At 39.6% G+C, this 23,243-nt stretch overlaps 1 protein-coding gene and 1 long non-coding RNA gene across 2 annotated transcripts; both read right to left on the bottom strand.

Annotated features, from left to right (window-relative positions):
* Nucleotides 1–3,416: 3,416 nt before the first annotated feature.
* LOC135703295 (26S proteasome non-ATPase regulatory subunit 10-like) lies at nucleotides 3,417–3,986 on the bottom strand. Its single transcript, XM_065224477.1, has one exon. It carries the CDS (start codon nucleotides 3,984–3,986, stop codon nucleotides 3,417–3,419), a length of 570 nt encoding a protein of 189 aa, XP_065080549.1.
* A 1,084-nt stretch (nucleotides 3,987–5,070) lies between these two features.
* Nucleotides 5,071–22,498, bottom strand: LOC135703270 (uncharacterized). The gene is made up of 3 exons (XR_010517739.1): nucleotides 22,330–22,498; nucleotides 22,107–22,265; nucleotides 5,071–6,802 (listed from the first exon to the last, which is right to left on the bottom strand). It is a non-coding gene; the product is annotated as an uncharacterized LOC135703270 (long non-coding RNA).
* Between the last annotated feature and the right edge of the window lie 745 nt (nucleotides 22,499–23,243).

Genomic DNA, 23,243 nt, shown 5'->3' with positions numbered 1-23,243 from the left:
TTAGATCGAAGTTATATTCCATAAATGTTCGATATCGCTCCCAATCAGCTCTATAGTAATTGAAAGTAGAGCTGTTGGGATTACAAATTATTTCTTGGGATATTTCAAAAGTTACTGGAAGGTGATCAGAACCGAAGTCAGCATGGGTAACCAGTTGGCTACAAAGTTGACATGAATCAGTTAAGACCAAATCAATAGTGGAGGGATTTCTTGCAGAAGAAAAGCATGTTGGGCTGTTTGGATATTGAATAGTGTAATAACCTGCAGAACAATCATCAAACAGAATATTACCATTGGAATTGCTTTGAGCATTATTCCATGAGCGGTGTTTTGCATTAAAATCACCAATAATGACGGGTAAGTTTCTGGAGGTCACCCTTGAGAAAATTCTTTTTCTGGCCTACGCATTGGATTGGCAAATAGGCAGCTAAAAACGTAAGTTGTCCAAATTTTGTTTCAACAGAAACTCCCAAAGTTTCAAAAACTTTGGTTTCAAATGAAGAAAGAATTTTATGCTTGATTCGTCTATGAATAATGATGGCAACGCCACCACAGGGTCCATCAAGACGATCATTTCTATAAATCAAGTAATTTGCGTCCTTCTTAACCTTATGGTCAGGTTTAAGGAACGTTTCAGTTATAACGGCAATATGCACGTTATGAACTCTCAAAAAATTAAATAGCTCGTCTTCATTATCTTTAAGAGATTTAGTATTCCAATTTACAATATTTAATGCTTTAAAATCCATTACTGAATTTTAAAGTCATGACAATATTATTTGCAAATTTTACTCCAGTTTGAATAGCATCAAACATGGAGTTAGATTTAAGCATATCAGACATCATGTCAATTAATGATTTCTGTAAAAATTCCATTTTAGGGGCAGTAATGCTTCCTAAGTCAAAATTGTCAAAATTTCCGTTAGAACGTTGGTTAGTATTTTGATTTCTACCCGCTGCAATAGCAGCATAGGTAGCTCCATTAACTCGCTGAACATTGTTAGCAGCGAGGGGAGTAGGTACAGATGAAAAATTTGAAGCAGGGGTGATATTTGTACCTACGGGTACGAATGTAGAATTTGTTCCTCGCTGACCGTTGTTAACAGCAGAGGAATTTGTACCTGGTCGGAAACGTGGAGCGTTTCTTACCTGTCGGTTAGAACGAGATTGTAGGATCGCTTTGCGAGTCTTACATTCCCAAAAATTGGATTTGTGGTTTTCACCACAATTTGAACATTTAAATTTCTTCGGATCTTCCTTCATAGGACAGTCGTCCTTTGCGTGAGAGGAATCACCACAATTCATGCATTTAGCTGGCATGTAGCAATTTTTAGTTCCGTGACCCCATCCCTGGCACTTATGGCACTGAGTGAGGTTTTGAAAATTTCCTCCAGTCTTCCTGAAGTGTTCCCACTTCACTCGGACATGGAGCATTAGGCTAGCTTTTTCTAAGGCCTTAAGGTTGTTTAGTTCACTAGACTTGAAGTGAACTAAATAAAAATCATTAGAAATCCCGTTGTGCGAATCGCCAGGACGGGATTTCATTTTCATTTTGATTACTTGGAGTGGCACAACTCCAAGTAATTTTGCCAGTTCATCTTTGATCTGATCCAGGGATTCACCACTGGGCAGTCCTTTCATGACAACCTTGAACACACGTTCAGTTTTGGTGTCGTAAGTAAAAAATTTGTGCTTCTTCTCTGTAAGATACTTGAGAAGACATTTAAATCCGTCCAAGGTTTCAGCCAATACACGGCATTCACCCCGACGTCCAATTTGTAGAGAAAACTTAACTTTCACGAAGTTCAAAAGTTCCATGCGAAGAGCATGGAAATCGGAAGTGGTTATCACAATAGGGGGAATATTTTCCTTCTTGGCATTAAGCCGGGAAAGTTTACTAGAATTTTTCTTGGATGATGGATCATTCTCATCATCCGTGAGCAAATCAAATTGATTACTCAAATTAATTTCATCAGAAGGGAGGTCAAGAGTTTGCCCCTTTCTTTTGCGTTTAGGCGCCATGGCAGCAGTAAATTTTTATCCAAATCGACTTCCAAGCAGATTACTATAAGAATCTGAAGAATCGAAGAGGAATTTTCCAAATCGATATCCAAGAAGGATTACCTCGGGTAGGGTCCAAACAAGGATTGAAGAGGAATAAAGTTGAACAAGGTAGAAATTTTACAGATTGAGCACTGAAAAGTGCTGTTTAAATTTGTTGTAGCTTTAGGTAGTAGTAACACTTCCTTCAGCAAAAAGCAAATAGATCCGCACGGCAAGAGAGCACGATGCGGACTGTTTGCGTTCCTAAAATACTGATTAACGAATCAGGGGTGTCAATCAATAATGAACTGACTTTCGAAACTCGTTCTCTTCCACAACCCAACCATTTTCCTCTTCATCCGTTATAGCAAAGTAGTTCAGAATTTACTTACCTGGCGGCAGCTTTTGCATACAGTGTTTTTAAATTTTAATTCAATGAAAATATTGGATTATTTTCAAATTGGATATTTTGATGTGCAGTTATTCCAATTATAATGGACTTCTCTTTTTGAAAGGCATGCTTGTTGTTGGCTGGTTGGGAGCAGGGTTGCTTCCACTCACTTGCTATAAAAAAATGTTTTTCTTAATTATAAAATCGTTAGATATTATTATGATATTTAGTACTTGTAAGTTGAAATAAGAGGTTGCAAAGTATGTGTTTGACACATGAAACCTGTCAATATTGCTTTCAGTGCGTTACAATCAGCGATTTTATGATTCGTGAGCGTTCACTCAGAGTGAGCGCTCGTGAGTCGTAAAATCACTTATTGTGACTATCTGAAAGCGAATTTGACAGGTTTTATGTGTCAAATACTTGCCTTTCAATATATTCTTGTATCTAACTAGTACAAAATATCATTATAACATCTAATGATTCCAAAAATTTTAAAATCATTTTTTTATAGCAAGTGAGTGGAAGCAAGCCTGGTTGGGAGTGGATTCTGTCTGCTCCAAAACTCGTCTACCGAGAGACTGGAGGGAGATCTTCATACATACCTCGCGAATGCTTCTCGTTGACGAGCTGAGCTGAATGTAGGTGTTGATTATGCTCTGCTAAGAGTTTTCAAGATACCTCGCGAATGCTTCTCGTTGACGGGCTGAGAGTACGTGTGGATCCTACTCCTGCGGTAGTCTAGTCAAGCCCTGAAGACCTCTAAAGGTCGATTTTCTTGGATAGGTTCGTGACTATTGTTGTTTGTTCGTTGGTTATTGTGAAAAAGTGAAATATGAGTTTGATAAATTTGTTTTTTTTTATTTCACTGTATTTAAACGAAATTCCAAGACACACAGTGGAGAGGTGTTCTTTATTCTTCATCCTGATAAAGTTCAACCATTTCTAGATGCCCATTTTTACTTGCATAGTGGAGATGTGTTTAATTGTTTTCATCTTGATGATCAACGATGGCAGATCGATGGCGGAGACGATTAACAATATCTAGATGCCCACTTTCCTTTGCATAGTCGAGAGGTGTTCTGTTTTCTTCATCCCGATTATCAACGATGGCAGATCGAGCGAGGAGAAGTTCAACAATATCTAGATGCCCACTTTCACTTGCATAGTGGAGAGGTGTTCTTTTTCCTTCATCCTGATGATCCACGTTAGCAGATCGTTTGAGAAGATGTTCAACAATTTTTGCATGCCCACATTCACTTGCATAGTGGAGAGGAGTTTTATCAGTTTCATCTTGGTGATCAATGATGGCAAACCGATCGAGGAGAAGTTTAACAATACCTAGATGCCCACTTTCACTTGCATAGTGAAGAGGTGTTCTTTTTTCTTCATCCTGATGATCCACGGTGGCAGATCGATCGAGGAGGAGTTTAACAATATCTAAATGACCACTTTCACTTGCATAGTGTAGAGGTGTTTGTTTATATTCGTCCTGATGATCCACGTTGGCAGATTTATTGATGATAAGTTTAGCAATTTCTAGATGCTGCATTATAATTGCATACTGGAGAGGTGATATTTTGTTTTTATCCTGAAGATCTACGTTGGCAGATCGATCGAGGAGAACTTTAACAATATCTAGATGTCCCCTGTTAATAGCAATGTGCAGCGAACTTCTATCAGTCCATTCATCAAAATATAATTCATGAACCATGGCCATCAAATTCGCATCTATGCCATAATCAAGTAGAAATAAAACCATCTTATAATGACCAGCACGCGTCGCAGTGTGTAATAATGATCCGTGTTCTTTGTATGTTTCAGTTTTGTAATCATACTTTTGTAGTAGCCCCTTTACTACGTTTAAAGCATTTGCTTCACATGCCCAGAATGCAACCTCAGGTTTTGCTTTACAAATATAGCTCAGAACAATCATTTGCTCTGATTGTTTTGAAAACTGTTCTTCAGTTAGCATAAAGAAAAATCTTCGAACTGTTTCATGATCACGAAGTGTTTCGTACAAAATTTCTTTGCATTTTTGGATATGATCAAATAGATACGTTGCAACGAAAAATTCAGCATAGGATCGGTGTACGAATCTAAGATTGCCTTTGGAAATATTAAATAGAGGAGAGTACTCTTTTCCGTCTTTGATTCGGTTTTGGAGTAGGTTGTACTGACTTTTGTGTTTACCCGATTTGATTATTTCCTTATGTTCATCCACAAAAATCTCGTGCCAAGCAGCTATTTGATGCTCAATATTAAAGGTTTCCCACAAAGAGAGCTCTTCCTCATCACTTAGCACGTCGATAATTTTGTAAGCATCTTGGTTTCTTTTTTTCTTCCATTTGATTTGAAACGAAAATTCTACAAACTTTTTAAACAATGAGAGAACATTAAATTTTTCTTTCGGGAAAATATCTTGTGCACGTTTATCTGGAACAGTTTTTAAATATTGTTGGAAATCATCAGAATATACTTCCGCCAACAATCGAATTATAAGTGGAATACCAAAGAATTCAGAGTCATAGCTTTTTATGTCCGAGTTGAATTTTTCGAGCAATTGAGTTGAATAAATTTTAAATTCCATTGAATCATCGGAAGCTTCCCATGAATTTTTCAAAACCATAATTTGTTCATCATTTTCAAAGGGAAACAATCTGATTGCCCTTGCTCTAAATTCTGTTTCAAGAATATCTTTGACATGATATCTACCACTTACAATCACTCGAATATTCTCGTTTGACAAAAATTGCCTAAATACGGCGATTGCCTCGTTATGAAAAGTGATCTCATCGAACCCATCAAACAGGATTAGAGTTCGATTTGCGTTGCTTTCTAGATTGTTTTTCAAAATTGTCAAGCTGGTTTCTGAAAGAGCCGATTGCAGAATTTTGTAAACCTCTTCTAAGTTTTCACAGCCTGCTTCGAGCCTTTCCTTTAAGTCTTTCAAATATATCAAGAACACATCAATATCGGATTTCTTTTGAACTTCGAAGGCAATGTATTGGAGGATAGTTGTTTTTCCCATACCAGGCTCTCCAATGAAGAGAGAAAAATTATTTAGTTGGTTGTGTATTAATTGTTTGATGAAATCATGGTCGCTAACAATGAGATTGTAATCAATTAATTTTCTTACTATGTACGAGCTTCCAATATATTTACGTTGTGATAATTTACGACTCAGTTCCCTGGTTATTTCTTCGACACAAGAACGTCCCTCCTTATAAGATAAGTAACTCTTTTCTGGCTGATTCTTTTCGGTATCCTTGTAACTTTTAGAATTGATCCACTTTTTAAAACATTCATCAAATTTATTGAAATGTTGTTTTAATTTTACTTTGCCAAGATGGTCCGGTGGAATCCAATCTCTCATCCATGAGCGAAGATCATTGCCAATCGTTCTTATTAGATCACTTGGTTGGTTTACACAGAAAGTTAGATGCTGAAAGAACTTGCTCACGCTATGTTTAGTTAAATACGTTGGTAGTTTAGTGTCCCTAGATTTACCTTTCATAAATAATGTAATCGCTTCATTTTTTGCCTTCTTTTTCTCGCCAATCTCCTTTAGTAGCTCATTGCACAACCAATCATCCTTTCTGGTTGAGACAATATCTTTGAGCTTTAGATTTTCATTTGAAACTTCCATGATCTTCTGCAACGGTGTTTTGTAGTAGATTAGTAAGTCCGAAACTTTTCCACTTTTGAAGAGTTCAATGATCGCATCCCTAATGGCATGTAGTTCGGTGTTCATCAACTTCAGTAAATCTTCAATTTTATCCTTTTTTGGTCTGAATCTTTTGTAGCAATCGTCCGATTCAGCAAATTTCATTATTGGGTTCACTTCACTTTGTTCACAGACCTCGATGTCCACCAACTCTCTAAGCTGACTATTTCTATCGGCTAATGATTTATTGGTTAGTCTATTGTCTAATGATTTATTGGTTATGCTATCGTCTAATGATTTATTGGTAAGGATAAAAAATCGCATCTTGAACTCCTTGAACTCATCTTTTTGAATAACGTCTAAATACGACTGTATGTACTTGATAATAGCAAAATCACCCTTACACGTATTTGGGAACAAATCGATGAACAATATTGGATTTGAACCATCTGAGCTGTCATTGTGTTTGGCTTGGAACAACCACACTTCCTTCGGTTCTTCAAAAAATATGACCACATCATCGAATTTTCCAGCGTCCTTCATTTCAGAGGCCAGTTTGAATTCAGATTTCCGCAAAGATGCTCGCTCAAACAGCGCAAATGCTAAATCTTCTTCGTATTTGTTGCCATGATTGCCAGTATTGCCACCCCATGCATAGCTGCCTCTGACGACTGTTTCCTTGGTGGGCTCCATTATTTTTCCTAAAAAAAAGCACAATCTATTAGTAACATTAATCATTAGTATTTCATGTCTATTCATTGAAACAAATCTGAAGGCTACTCAACTGGAGTTACTCTTCTAGACATAGGAAAAGCATTCGACAGTGTTTGGCATGATAAAGTTTATTTTTCCACTCTATATTAGGAAATTAATTCAAAATGATTTAACTGACAGAACTCTTTAGGTAATTTATCAAAATTCCAAATCTGAACAAATGCCTGTTATAGCAGGAGTTTCTCAATGTAGGATTCTCGGGCCTACATTGTATAACATTTTCACTTCGGACTTCCCTGGTTTGCCTCAGGGATGCCACAAATCTTTGCTCGTCGATGATACAAGCATTTCCGCTAAAGGAAGAAGTATTCGTGTTATTTGCAGCAGACTGCAGAAAAGTTAAGATATTTTCTCTTCTTATTAACAAAAATGGACGCTTCCAAAACTCATCTTATAATATTCCCACATAAGCTGAGAGCCTTCTTTTTGAAACCTACACAGTTCGAAAAAGTAGTGTAAATATCTGTTCAATATGATGCACATAAATGGAGCGTCACATATCATATAAGTTTACATTTTATATCATGTAAAGCTCTGACACATTTCATGCAGTGTAGCAAATACTGTATACAAAAGCCCATCTTTGTAAACAACATTGCTTACAAGTTGCTCGGTTGTGTGAAATGAAATACAAGTTTACGAGAATGAATGTTTACATGACAATTAAAATTCAGAATTTGTATCTGTGTAGTAGTAGTCCCATAGTCAATATGAACGGAGTTCCAATTTCTTGGTCTAACCATGTGAAATGCAACTTGAACATAAATAACTTTTAAAGATCACATTAAGGAGGACATCCATGCCAAATGTAAGAAATATATAAAATGTTTGTATCCTCTGATAAACCGAAAATCCAAACTCTGCCTGAAGAATAAACTTCTAATATTTAAACAGGTTTTTCGTTAGACCAGGACAAAAACACCTCAAAGGATTCAGAATAAAGCTCTTAAGATGATTTTGAAGTTGCCTTCATGATACAGTACTACCGAGATACCTAGAATTGATTGGCAATCCTCAATTGCAATGATTAATTCCCTTTACATTTAAATAAGATTTAGTTTTAGTTTTAGTATTTTAAGATGTCCATTGTTATACTGACATGCATGTTTAGAAAACCTGTTTAAAATACTGAATTGCCACAGCAGGAACAATGTAAACACACTTAGCTATATATTATAACAATTAAGGCTGGTAAGTTACTGTAGTAGCTGGAGCACCTAGATGAAAATGAAAAGTAATAAAAGAGTTAAAACATAAAAATTGATGGTTCATGTCATTTTTGATAAGAGGGAAAATGCAAACCGTCGATTAATTTCAGAGTGCCTTATTAATATTTGTTTGGCGGCGATGAGGACGATGATGGCGTGACTCTTAGAGTGTGAGAATGAATATAAGGAATAATTCCACAGGTTTGGTGTAATTTTAGGGAAGAAAGGTGCTCAGCGATCCAATAAAGGAAATCGTTGAAGTTTCTTTTCTCGAAAAATCTAACGGCAACTCCTAGGATTATCAGAGCAACAAACAAAATTTAAATAAGATTAGTTGAGATTCGCATTTATGATCAAACAAACCTAGTTTTCTAGATTGCGTTTTCAAAATGTGTCAAAACATGATTAGGGTAAGTGTACCAGTTTTGACCAAAGACGAATTTCGCACCAACTCGTCACCAAGTTTTCTGGATTAATTAGGACTATAATTTGGTGGATACGAATAGTTCAAGTTTTGGGCGCAAAGATGGGACAGCGATACAAACTTTTTAATTTCGTTAGATAGAGGTTTGATTTTTTTTGCAGCTAATAGTTTTTCGCCATGCCATGTAAAAATCCTAATTGTAATTGAAATGTAGTTGAAATATAAAAAATCAGTTTAAAATCAACTTTCATCGAAACGACCAATCCATTTTTTTTTATATAATTACTTTATTTGTACAGGCTCAATCGAATAAACTTTACAGAGCCGAGTTATCCTTTGCGTTATACATTATTACTGTCTTATATTTAAGGTAAAAGGAACTGGACCGAGTACTCGCGGTTGTCTCGAGGTTAGTGGAGATTTACAATTTTTTGGATGAGAAAAGGGAAGAAGGAGGTTTGAAATGTGGTTAACGATACAACTATTTAATTAATCCTAAAGCATGAAATTATTTTTATTCATCTTGAAAACAAACATTGAAAAAAAAACCACACGTACAAACTAAACACAAGGTTAATCAAACTTACAATCTAAGGTTAATATCCTTAAACTAAACATATATGAGTTTCATAAACTCCAGATCGCATCAAGCCAAAATATCACGAACTGGAACATTAGGTTGGCACCAGACTTCCAAAAAGTACAGCCTCCTCGCGACAGTTGGTTTATACCTGAATTGACTGTTGCTTTGTGTGCTTTACTACCGCTTGCTACCGTACGTTCAGATCTGAATTCGAAGTGTATTGGCAACAGCGCACGCACGAACGAATGAAAGCTGTATTAGAACAGTCGCATCTATACCCGCTTTGCTAAAATCATCGTGCTTGGAACGTAGTGAACCGAATGGGCTGTATTTATACATTTCTTTATGACCAGGTTCTCAATGTTTCTGTCGTCATAACAGCCTTCACAAACCGACGACATCCCTCAGCTTACCCAAGTGGCTGTCACGAGACATTATATACAATTAATATACGGCAGTAGAGTATGGAAGAAACCCAGAAGAATGATCCCGAACAGATATGTCGGCCCGATGTCGGATCAATGTAAGGTCAATTTACGGTTGACGTCGGCCAAATGTCGGGTCGATGTCGGGTCAATTATGTGTTTATGTCGGGTCAATGTCGGGTCAACATCGGGTTGGGGTTTGGTAGAAGTCAGGTTGGTGTCGGGTAGGCTTATATTTTTCGCCGGAGACCGTGCGTTTTAAAAAAAAAATCGGATGAAAATTTTGCAATGGGCAGCACGAACGTGATATCAACCGAACGAGCTCCGGCGCCACACTGGTAGTGTAGTAGCAGTCTTACGACACACAAACAAAATTTCAAAGCCAGCAGCAACGAATCGGCAGTTTGACGGACTGCTTGTTGTATGTAGTTACGAGGCACGTTACGAATGACCATCCGAGGCTGTCATAGCCGAACGAACAAAATACATGACTAAGAACGAGCTGTCGTGTACTGCACAAGACGGCAACGTTGCATGTCGTATAACAGCCTCACTGTGGGCTGTCGCTTATAGCTCAATCTCAAGGCTGTCGTAGGAAAAAGAAAGCGACAGCCGTTGGAATACTGTCATGAGGCGGTACTTTTTGTATGCCTGGTTGTCACCTCGAGCCCGAAGGGAATCATAAAAATGTGATCTGACTCCACGATACTCCTGTAGCATACCATGTTTCCATATCATGTTCTTACTTACTTACTTAAGTGTCCTGAGCGCCATCCCTGGCGCAAAGGGCCAACGTGAAAGATCTCCATCCTGGGCGATTGTTTGCTTTCGCCTTGACCTGGGCCCAGGTCAAATTCCGGTCGACTTGCTTAATCTCCTTGTTTAGGCTTCGCCGCCATGAGCCCCTGGGTCTGCCTCTGCTGCGATGTCCGGCTGGATTCCAATCCAGCGCTTGTTTGCAGATTTCATTTCCGCTCTTCCGTAGAGTGTGGCCAACCCACCTCCACTTACGTTCCCGAATTTCTGTCGATATCGGCTTCTGGTGACACCGTCGATGGAGCTCGGCATTCGAAATCCAGTTGTGAGGCCGCCAAGCACGAATTATATACCGCAGGCATCGGTTGATGAACACCTGCAGCTTCTGTGTGATCTCCGCTGATACGCACCATGTTTCGCTAGCGTACAGCAGTACAGATTTCACGTTAGAGTTGAAAATTCGGATCTTCGTGCGGAGACTAATCTGATTTGACTTCCAGATGTTTCGTAAACTCGCAAAAGCAGCCCTTGCCTTCTTGATCCGTGCACCTATGTCACTCTTGGTTCCGCCATCCGACGCTATCTGGCTGCCAAGATATTGGAAACTTTCAACCTTCTCCACTTCCTGACCAGCTACCGTAAAATTGGATGGATTTCCCGTGTTGATATCCAACGATTTAGTCTTGCTGACGTTGATGTTGAGACCTGCCGCTGAGGAGCGTTCGGCGAGATCGTCGAGCTTACTCTTCATGTCAGAACGCCGTTGTGATACTAAAGCAACGTCATCCGCCAAATCTAAGTCGTTTAGATGCTCCATTGTAATAGGCTGCCAGAGCAACCCACGGTTCGGCACACGGTCGATCGCACCAACCATTATCTCGTCGATTACGATGAGGAACAGTAGCGGTGATAGAATACATCCTTGCCTCACTCCAGCGACTACCCGAATAGGGTCAGATAGGGCTCCGTTGTGCAGCACCCTGCACGTGAAAGCCTCATACTGAGCTTCGATGAGGTTGACGATTTTATCCGGAACTCCCTTGCGCCTTAGGGCGCCCCACAGGTTTTTGTGGTTGAGTCGGTCGAAAGCTTTTTCGTAGTCAATGAAAACCAAGTAAAGGGACTCTTGGAATTCGTTGACCTGCTCCAAGATTATGCGGAGCGAGACAATATGGTCCACACAGGATCTTCCAGCACGGAATCCCGCCTGCTGCCGTCGGAGAGTCGCGTCGATCTTCTCCTGTATCCGGTTGAGGATAACTTTGCATAGAACTTTGAGAACACAACACAGTAACATAATGCCACGCCAGTTATCGCATACAGTTGGGTCCCCCTTCTTTGGGACCTTCACTAAGACGCCCTGCATCCAGTCAGCCGGAAAAGTCGCGGTGTCCCAGATATTGCAGAATAGTTGATGCAACATTTGTGCAGATAGCATGGGGTCAGCTTTGAGCATCTCTGCTGATATGCGATCGACCCCGGGAGCCTTGTTGGATTTCATGGTTCGGATAGCAGCTTCGATCTCCGGTAGGGATGGCGCCTCAGAATTGACGCGAGTGATGCGTCGCACTCTTGGCGGTTCATACCGAGATGTTGATGGCTGGTTGACCGACGAAACTTGTAGAAGCTGTTCGAAGTGTTCAAACCAGCGTTTCAGCTGATCAGTGGGGTCGGTGAGCAACTGACCAGTCGCGTCCTTCACTGGCATCCTAGGATTCATCCTTGCTCCACTCAGGCGTCGTGAGATATCGTAGAGGAGACGGATATCGCCTGTTGCTGCGGCTTTCTCACCTTCATCGGCTAGGGAGTCCACCCACGCTCGCTTATCCCGCCTACACGAGCGCTTCACTTCCTTCTCGAGAGCCGAATACAGTTGGCGGGCCTGGTTCTTCGCTCCTCTGGTTCTCGCCCGCTCTATCGCGGCTTTTGCATTTCTCCGCTCCTCTATCTTCCTCCAGGTGTCATCCGTGATCCACTCCTTTCTCTGAGCGCGCAGCTCGCCCAGGTTGTTTTCACTCGTTTCAGTAAAGGCATCCTTGATCGCCGTCCATTGCTCTTCTACGCTGCCACCATCAGGAATATCCGCAGCTCTGGTCTCCAGTTCCTCGACGAATGACCTTTTTACTGCTGGATCTTCCAATCGGCGTGTGTTGAATCGCCGTCCGAGCCGCTCCTCCCGCCGCTGGACAAGCGCGATACGAAGGCGGATCTCTCCAACGAGGAGATGGTGGTCAGACGCGATGTCGGCACTGCGTTTGTTCCGAACGTCAAGAAGGCTCCTTCTCCATTTTCGGCTGATGCAGATGTGGTCGATTTGATTTTCGGTATGTCCATCACGGGAAACCCACGTGACTTTGTGCACTGGTCGATGGGGGAAGAGCGAACCCCCGATCACCATGTCGTTATTGCCACAAAACTCTGCCAACAGCTCACCGTTTTCGCTCATTTCGCCAAGACCATGGCGCCCCATGACACGCTCATAATCCGTGTTGTCGGAGCCGATCTTCGCATTGAAGTCGCCGATGTAGATCTTGATGTCACCTCTCGGAATTTTATCCACGACTGCATTCAGTTGACTGTAAAAGTTCTCTTTGTCCTGTAACTCGGCAGCATCGGTTGGCGCATAACATTGGATTATGGTTAGGTTACGAACCCGCGTTCTGAATCTGGCAACGATTATCCTCTCATTGATAGGTTCCCACTTGATGAGCGCCGCATTTGCTTGGGCGCTAAGCAGGAAACCAACTCCACGGTGGCGGGGAGCGTTTTCACCTCGAATACCAGAATAGAGTAGTACCTGTCCCGACGGCAGCTTGTGTTCTCCAAAGTTTGGCCAACGGACTTCGCTTAGTCCCAGGATTTCGAGCTTCATGCGTCGAGCCTCGCTGGCGAGTTGTGCCAGCTTCCCCTGTTGGGCTAGCGTTAGTACATTCCATGTTCCAATTCTTGTCCGTTGTTTTGCGCTAAAAGTCGTTGCCGTAATATCAGTCCGTGATCTTTCTCTATTGGTTTCTGTAACAGTTGTAAAGTTTCGGGGACAGTAGGTAGTTAGCCTAAGGTCTCCTATCCGCCGTGATGGGGCTGCCATCTTGGGTATAGCTTTCGGGGATAAGCATTTCTTGTTTCAGCCGCTGGATGCCAGGCAGACGCTGTTTGAGCCGCACCTCCATGGTGAACAGACGCTCAGGCCGTGTAGGCCGAACCCGCTAGGGGCCCCCTTCCCTGTCAGCATATGACCAAAGCTCCCACCGGGGTTGGTTACCCGATCTTCGCTAAGGTTGCTCATATCCCAGGAGACACCACGAGGAGGTAGGGATAGGAGTTACTGGGTAAGAGGCTAATGGACCACTAATGGGGTCTATTTTATCCTTCAAGTACTCGCGGTACTGGTGGTACGCATTACCCAGTCGTTTGCCCCGCTGGCCAATGGCCAGCGGTGATGAAAAGAATATGATACTTTTACATCATCCCCCATATCATGTTCGAAGATCATAAATTAGAGATCTTGACGTTTTCTAACGGAACAATCATGCAGCTCAATTTAAGAATGTTCCCACGCGCATGTTGGATGCGCTTTCTTCACATTCATTCAAGTGTCATGTAACAATTCCATGAACTCATTTGGACCACAATGTTCCGTAGCTAATAAATTCCTTTAGGTGACATGAAACATTTCTAAGAACTAATCTTTTACACTCATCGATTTCCATGCCACACAAATGTTTGCAACTTGAGCAATGCGCTTGTTTTCTTCAATAACAGCATGACTCATTTACGATCCCTTGTATTCATATTTCATGCCACTCAGAACGCTAAGCAATTATGTTCTCTCTTTCACACAACTTATTTATTTCAAAGCAGTCAATACGAACACACCCTTCGATATGACTTTGTATACGTATTGGTAATTGTCTTTACGATTTACATTCTCCTGATTGGTAAATTAGTAAATTGTTGTTCCTAGCTTCTCCCACCATATACAGATAAAGCATAATGAGAAATAACGAGGTACTAGAATTAAGAAGTGTCCTTCTCCATAAGAATGACAATAAACGGTTTACTTTCCCAACCACGAATCGAATCGCATCTTCAATGGTGAGAAAAGAACGAAGCCCAAACTCCGCACAAGACCAAAGGATATGATCAGCGTCCTGGTAACCTTGTCCACATTCACAGAGATTGCTGTCTCCCAACCCCACACGGAACAAGTGAGCGTTCAGACAATAGTGATTGGACATGAGACGAGACATCACGCGTATGAAGTTTCGACCCAAGTCCAACCCTTTGAACCATGCAAACTTCGACATTTCAGGGATAATTGAATGTAGCCATCGTCCCAAGCTCCCTTCACTCCATTGATGTTGCCAGCTAACGAGCGACTGCTGACGATAAATAGAGAAAAATTCACTATAGGCGATTTGTCGATCATAAATGTCGCCTTCCATAGCGCCCACCTTCGCAAGTGAATCCGCCTTCTCATTGCCCAAAATTGAGCAATGCGAAGGGACCCACGCGAAAGTGATGATGAAAAAGCGCACGGAAAAGTACTAAGCAGTTCTCGTATTTTCAAGAGAAAATACGAGAAGTGCAGAACTGAGACTATCCGTAAAAATAAAGTAGTGGTCTGGAAGAAGTGAAGCAATAGTTTCCAAAGTGTAGTGAATTGCTGCCAGTTCAGCCACATACACAGAACAAGGAGCTATGAAATTCATTAAATACACCAAAACCAGCGGACTCCTCTATTAGAGATCCATCTATGAAAAACGTTCTTGCAGAATCAACATGGCCAAACTTTGCAGCGTATAATGACGGAGCAATCATAGGACGATGATGCTCTGGAATTCCGTGGCTTTCCTGCGTCATAGATAAATCAAAATTCACTGAATTGCCGAAATCGGAGAAGACTACACGATAGGGAATATTTCTTGAAGGGCTGACATCCTGTGTTAAATATAGGTAGTACAAAGTCATAAAACATGTTTGAGGATTTAGCTCCAGAAGCTTCTCAAAGTTTTCGATCACCAGTGGGTTCATAATTTCACAACGGGTGAGGAGCCTCAGAGATAACTCTGAAAAACGGACGGATAGTGGCAACATGCCCGCCAGCACTTCGAGACTCATAGTATAAGTCGAGTGCATGCATCCTAACGCGATACGAAGACAACGATACTGGATCCGTTCTAGCTTGATGATGTGGGTTTTAGCTGCCGACTGGAAACAAAAACTACCGTACTCTAAAACCGATAAAATCGTTGTCCGGTACAACGTCAGAAGATCTTGTGGATGGGCTCCCCACCACGTTCCGGTAATTGATCGAAGGAAATTGATCCTTAGTTGGCATTTTCGTCTCAGATACTCAATGTGGGATCTCCAGGTGCATTTTGAATCGAACCAGACCCCAAGATATTTAAAAGACATGGAATGAGTGATCGGTTTACCCAAAAGTTGAAGCTTCGGTTGTGCTGGGCTATGCTTCCTAGAAAAAATGACCAACTCAGTTTTCTCCGTGGAGAATTCGATACCTAGCTGAATAGCCCAAGTAGAAAAATTGTTCAAGGTATCCTGTAAGGGTCCTTGCAGGTCAACCTCTTTTGGCCCTGTGATAGACACTACCCCAAGTAACACTTGCAACATCTTGCATGAAAAATAAAAAAAATTCCAGTTGTAAATAAGTTATATATTAATTGCTTCTAAAACATCCTGTTTTAGACGCGACAAGCACTTGTTATCTTGAAGTTATAATTTGATATTGCCTGTCTCAATTACCAGTTTATAACACATTTATAACTGATTGTGTTTGGTGAAAACTGGCTAGCCTTATATACAACATGTTTTCATATTATGTCATTATTAGAAACATGAATACATCTGAGATATAATTTATTTATAACATGTTATTAATTAGTTATATTTCAGTTGTACTCATGTTTCCAAAAATGACATATGAAAACCTGTTGTATATATGGCTAGCAAGTATTCATCAAACACAATCAGTTATAAAAGTGTTATAAATAGGCTATTGAGAGTTTCCATACCTAATTATAACTTCAATATACGATACAAGTAATGTTCTTGTTTGTCGTGTTATAAACATGATTTGATAACAATTATGAAATTTCTCAATGCATTCTACAAACTGCACTACAATATGGCTGACCAATGAAGCAATGTATAGAATGAAAAAATCATTTAATTTGTGCTTCCAGCATCACATGTACGTTTTGTAACAGAGAAAAGCAAGATAATTGAAAAAGAAAGTTGATATTATATTTGTTTTTGTTTTTTGCAATGTTGGGGAATTTTATCCAGGATTTTTTATGCAATTCAATTTATTATTTTAAGCTTTTTCTAAGAGCCAATGAGTTTTTTAGAAGTAGAATGTATAGATTTACCATAAACTTGTAACCGCATAAATGTTTGCAGTACGGAATCTCAGTTTAGACACTTTATTCGCACGATAAAATTCCTCAGAAGAATAAGTTGTGTAAATTGATGATAAACAAATTCCATTCGTAGGAAGGATGAAATTAATTTACAACATGTTCAATATGTTATATATCCCATATCCCACCTCTTGCGCTTTTTTCGGTATAAATAAGTTGTATATAAGTGACTAGACGTAAATGTTTACCGCTGATATTGTCATAAATAAGTTTTGTAAACCCGTTTATGACAAATTGTGTTGCTTGGAACGCCGTCATCTGCAAGTTGTCTCAACGTGCAATTGTCACTAAGACAATTGTCAATTTCTCTAACGTAAAAATTGTACAAAAGTGGGCTTAAACATGAGCCTTGAGGGAAACCCATGTAGCTAAATCGAAAAGCTGTAGAGTTTCCATGAGAAAAGCTCATATGTTTTTCTGACAGCAAATTGTACAAAAAATTATTCATTGTCTCCATTAACGTGGAGTTTCTCTGAAAGAACTTCAACGGATACTGAATCAAAAGCCCCTTGAATCCAAGAACACAGAAGCCATTTGCTCTTTCTTAGCAAAAGCCAACTGAATTTCCGAGGAAAGCAACGCGAGACAGTCGTTCGTTCCCTTACCCCTACGGAAACCAAATTGAGTATCTGAAAGAAGGTGGCTCGTCTCAACCCATTTGTCGAGGCGAAAAAGGATCATTTTCTCCATCAATTTCCGAATGCACGACAGCATCGCGATGGGCCGATACGAATTGTGATCCGACGCGGGTTTATCAGGCTTTTTAATGGCTATCACCCTTACTCGTCTCCAATCGTCGGGAACAATATTGAGCTCCAAGAACTGATTGTACAAGTTCAACATGCGCCTCTTAGCGACGTCAGGGAGGTTTTTCATTTTGGTGCTGAGGCAGCTCTTGCTTCAACTATGGAAGTTGTTAGAGATTCAAGGGGATAATTAATTTCATCTTTGGTTTGCAAAGGAATGTTTGCATCGAAGTTATCTTCCATAAATGTTCGATACTGCTCCCAATCAGCTCTATGGTAATTGAAAGTAGAGCTGTTGGGATTACAAATTATTTCTTAGGATATTTTAAAAGCTACTGGAAGGTGATCAGAACCGAAGTCAGCATGAGTAACCAATTGGCTACAAAGTTGACATGAATCAGTTAAGACCAAATCAATAGTTGAGGGATTTCTTGCTGAAATAAAAGCATGTTGGGCTGTTTGGATATTGAATAGTGTAATAACCTGCAGAACAATCATCAAACAGAATATTACCATTGGAATTGCTTTGAGTATTATGAGCGGTGTTTTGTATTAAAATCACCAATAATGATGAATTTAGACCTATGACGGGTAAGTTTCTGGAGGTCACCCTTGAGAAAATTCTTTTGCTGTTCTACGAATTTGAATGGCAAATAGGTAGCTATAAACATAAGTTGTCCAAATTTTGTTTCAACAGAAACTCCCAAAGTTCCAAAAACTTTGGTTTCAAATGAAGAAAGAATTTTATGTTTGATTCGTCTATGTACAATGATGGTAACGCCACAGGCTATAAATGAAATATTTTGCGTAACTTTTAACCTTATGGTCAGGTTTAAGGACCGTTTCAGTTATAACGGAAATATGCACGTTATGAACTCTCAAAAAGTTAAATAACTCGTCTTCATTATCTTTAAGAGATCGAGCATTCTAATTTAAAATATTTAATGCTTTAAAATCCATTACTGAATTTCAAAGTCATTATAAAATTGTTTGCAAATTTTACTCCAGTTTGAATAGCATCAAACATGAAGTTAGATTTGAGCATATCAGTAATCATGTCAATTAATGATTTCTGCAAAAATTCCATTTTAGGAGCAGTAATGCTTCCTAAGTCAAAATTTTTAAAATTTTCGTTAGAATTGCGTTGGTTAGTATTTTGATTTCTACCCGCTGCAATGGCAGCATAGGTAGCTCCATTAACTCGCTGAACATTGTTAGCAGCAATGGTATAGATGAAAAATTTGAAGCAGGGGTGATATATACGAATGTAGAATTTGTTCCTCGCTGACCGTTATTAACCGCAGAGTAATAAGTAAATGTTCGGAAACGTGGAGCGTTTTCTACCTGTCACTGAGAACGAGATTTAGGATCGCTTTGCGAGTCTTACATTCTCAAAAATTGGATTTGTGATTTTCACCACAATTTGAACACTTGAATTTCTTCGGATCTTCCTTCACAGGACAGTCGTCCATTGCGTGAGAGGAATCACCACAATTCATGCATTTAGCTGGCATGTAGCAACTTTTAGTTCCTGGACCCATCCCTGGCACTTATGGCACTGGGTGAGGTTTTGGAAAGTTCTTCTAGTCTTCCTGAAGTGTTCCCACTTCACTCGGACATGGAGCATAAGGCTAGCATTTTCCCAGCCCTTAAGGTTGTTTAGTTCACTAAACTTGAAGTGAACTAAATAAAAATCAATGGAAATCCCGTTGCGCGAATTGCCAGGACGGGATTTCATTTTCATTTTGATTACTTGGAGTGGCACAACTCCATGTAGTATTTTACCAGTTCATCTTTGATCTGATCCAGGGATTCACCACTGGCAGTCCTTTTATGACAACCTTGAAAACAAGTTCAGTTTTTGTGTCGTAAATAAAAAAAATGTGCTGCTTCTCAGTAAGATACTTGAGAAGACATTTAAATCCGTTTAAGATTTCAGCCAATACACGGCATTCACCCCGACGTCCAATTTGTAGTGGAAACTTTACTTTCACGAAGTTCAAAAGTTCCATGCGAAGAGCATGGAAATCGGAAGTGGTTATCACAATAGGGGGAATCTTTTCCTTCTTGGAATTAAGCCGGGAAAGTTTATTAGAATTTTTTTCTGGATGATGGATCATTCTCATCATCCGTGAGCAAATCAAATTGATTGCTCAAATTAATTTCATCAGAAGGGGGATCAAGAGTTTGCCCTTTTCTTTTGCGCTTAGACGCCATGGCGGCAGTAAATTTGTATCCAGATCGAATTCCAAGCAGATTACTATAAGAATCTGAAGGGTCGTAGAGGAATTTTCCAAATCGATGTCAAAGAAGGATTACCTCGGGTAGGGTCCAAACAAGGATCGAAGAGGAATAAGAGTTGAACAAGGTAGAAAATTTATAGGTTTATTGGGCACTGAAAAGTGCTGTTAAAATTTATTGTAGCTTTAGGTAGTAGGGTAGAGAACTACTTCATAGTAATCGCCCATTTCCGTTCTATCGATCAGAAAAGATCGATAATATCAATGATTTCACCATGCACAAATCAATAATTGGTTTGTGCCGATGCGTTAGTTCATTAGCTACAACGTAAACCCTGTTAGAGCGCATTATATGAATATTAACGCTCATTGTTCTCAAAACAAAAGAAGCGCTCCAAGCGAATCCCCTTTTCCTATGTTTATCCGTAGGACGAAGGAAATATAATGGCGTTTCAATGCGTTAGGTCGGAATTGAAACTCATAGAACGAATTTAGAATCAAGAAGCAGTATTAGATTTTAAACAATATCTCAACAATTTGTGACTCTTTATCAAATCCAACGGTACGTATGGAAAGGTGAATAAATTTAGAAATCATCTTTGACAAAAATATTCCATTTTTCGTTCAAACTCGTTCAAAAAAGAGAGATAAAGCGTGGGTTGTGCTTAGTATGACGGAAATTAAATCAAAACCCCTAGTATCACTTCCTTCAGCAAAAAGCAAATAGATCCGTCCTAAATTGAAACGCCATTAGATTTTCTTCGTCCTACGGATAAACGTAGAATAAGGGGAATAGCTATGAGCGCTTCTTATTTTTTGAGAACAATGAGTGTAAATTTTCATAAAATGCGCTCTAATGGGATTTATGATGTAGCTAATGAACTAACGCATCGGAACAAACCTATTATTGACTTTTTTTTCCTTTGGTTTGTTTTTTCCGTCGATCTTGTTTTCCGTGCTGAGCACCAATGCTACCGACGTGCCAGGAAGGCAGCTCCCACACCTGGACCCTACCTATCGACCCATCAAACTCATGAACCGGAGACCAACGGCTTTACTTCCCATCCGAAGGAAGGCGTGATCAGAGATGTTATGCCTCAGAACATCCCGGCGGCGCTGACTGGGATTGAACCCAGGACAGTTGGGGTGAGAGGTAATCACGCTTACCACTACACCACCGGCGCTGTTCTATTATTGACTTGTGCATGATGAAATCATTGATATGATTGATATTTTATGATAGATAGAACGGAAATGGGCGATTACGAGGAAGTAGTGCTCTACCCTACTTGTAGCGTGAGTAAATTTTTCGTCGATTTTTCTCATATTCGAAAAGATTTATGAGGCTCGGAAAATTTTACTCAGTCTACAAGTAAACGACGTTTTCTAGAGTTTGAGTAATTTAATATTAAATTTGAGTCGATCTTATATGCCATGTAGTGTGGAAATCCGTAAATTACTTAGTACTGGCCTTTTGCACGCCAGCAGCGGGAGAAGGAGCATATGTTAGTGAGAAATTCAACTTTCCACCACCTTAATATGGAGAAATTGACAATCAAAAGAGCGATTTACAAGCATATTAATACGATTCTAAACACTTCGTGCTAAAAAAAATGTTGATGAATAAGAATCAGGGTTTGATTTTTCCCGATCGGAATTATGGTTCCGAAGATATAAACAAAAATGAGAATTCCAGATTGCACTGGGAAATTCGCAAAAGATTGATATATCAAAAACTCATCATGCGACACCTCAAATCACATTAAAATTTTACTATAACATCAATGGTGAACATATTCAGACCCAATGATCACAATGGCAAAGAAAGATGTACCAGGTACCCCCGGAAAGTGGACAAATTCTGACAAGCGCCGAAATGCATCGTACGGTACCTCAAATCACATGCTACTCAATTAGTGAAAGAATTTATTTTGATTTTCCATAAAACCTCATTGAAATTTATTTATTTGACTCCAAGGTCACCCAGGGGTCATATCGGTTGTAAAAAAATGTTACATGCAGTTGAATGTAGACCAAAAACAATAGAAAAATCCCTGACAATGTATGGTTTTTTCATCTTGTTAAAACAAATTTGTGACATAGGGGAAATGGATGTAATTTCGGCCTAAATGCCCCTAATTTGGGCCCATACATAAATTCAGCATTCGAATAAATTTTCAATAGCAACCAAAAATATCCATTAGTACCGCCCCAATGACGCAATAATCTAGATAAAATTGATAAATATTAGATTTTTAGCGATGGGCCCAATATTAGATCCATGGGCCCAATATTAGAGCTATTCCCCCTCCTTCGTTTTTGTTTAATATTTTTTTGGATTTCCCCCTTAAGGTCACACACGCTGATTGGGCCGCTACGCATGATTAAATTTTAAATTTAACTTACGTGAACGTGGTACGTAATGGTGAGCGGTGGAGCGACTTGAACTCGGACCAGCGGTATTGACAATTGTCGGGCTATCGGTGGCTGAACTTGGCCCAGATTCGGATCGACTCAGACCAACAGTCGATGGTGGCGCAGCAGATTGATTTGAACCATCTGAGTCTATAAACAAATGATACAAATAATAAAATAAACGTGGTTCTAAAATACAACTGTATACACTTACGGGAGCCGCCTGCATGATGATAGTCAGATTGTGAAGTTGATTGTGGAGTAACGGATTGACTTGGACCACCGGTAGATTGACTTGGACCACCGGTGGATTGAATCGGATCATCGATGGATTGATTCTGACCAGCGGTTTTGGATAAAGCATCGGAACCAGCAGTGCCTACACAAATTTAATGCTTAGACTCAGAAATTAAACAAACATAACTTATAGCTTACCTGATTCTTCGGAAAATTCGCTCTCTTCGATTTTTCTCCTTTTTATCATCATTTTTACGACTCTTAGTCAGGTACAAAACGGCGAAAATGGCTATTTTGAAAACTGCATTCGGTGGTTGAATAAAAAGATGGAATAGGATGAAAACAAACCGTCAAATCGTATGGAAAAAAATTAAATGTTCGTATGGGACACAACATGGAAGCACATTGACAGGTCTCTAACTATGACCGTCTATAACAGTGACAGCTCGTTCGTGTGGTGGATTTGAAAACGCGCGAATTTCTAATGCGTGAAGATGTCAAACAGTGTAACCAAATAAATTTAAAAAATTCCCTTGATTACAAAAGACTGTAAATATCTGTGAAAAAACTAAAAAGTCTGCAAATGTCTGTAACAAAAAAAAAAATGTCTGTGAAAAATAAAAGTCTGTAAATTCACAGACATGTCTGTAAATCTGGCATCTCTAGCCCCAAGTACATCGTTGAACGTACCCCATTCTAGTCAAAATTTTAGTACTACAGGGTGATTCAGAATAACTATCACCGATTTCACAAATATGCAATTCTCAATGGGTAAAATGGGTATATGTTCAAGTATTTTTGTTTTAAAGTGTGAACAAATATCAGCTTGTATTGATAATAGGATTTGAAATTTCATTCGTTTTTGATTTCAAGCAGCCATGAACGTGAAAA

Source organism: Ochlerotatus camptorhynchus, unplaced genomic scaffold, assembly GCF_037179485.1.
Source record: "Ochlerotatus camptorhynchus isolate MF236.1 unplaced genomic scaffold, CSIRO-AGI_Acam_v1.1 ptg000020l, whole genome shotgun sequence".
NCBI lineage: Eukaryota > Metazoa > Arthropoda > Insecta > Diptera > Culicidae > Ochlerotatus > Ochlerotatus camptorhynchus.
The sequence above is the reverse complement of the archived record's forward strand: the minus strand, read 5'-3'. Positions and strand labels throughout refer to the sequence as shown.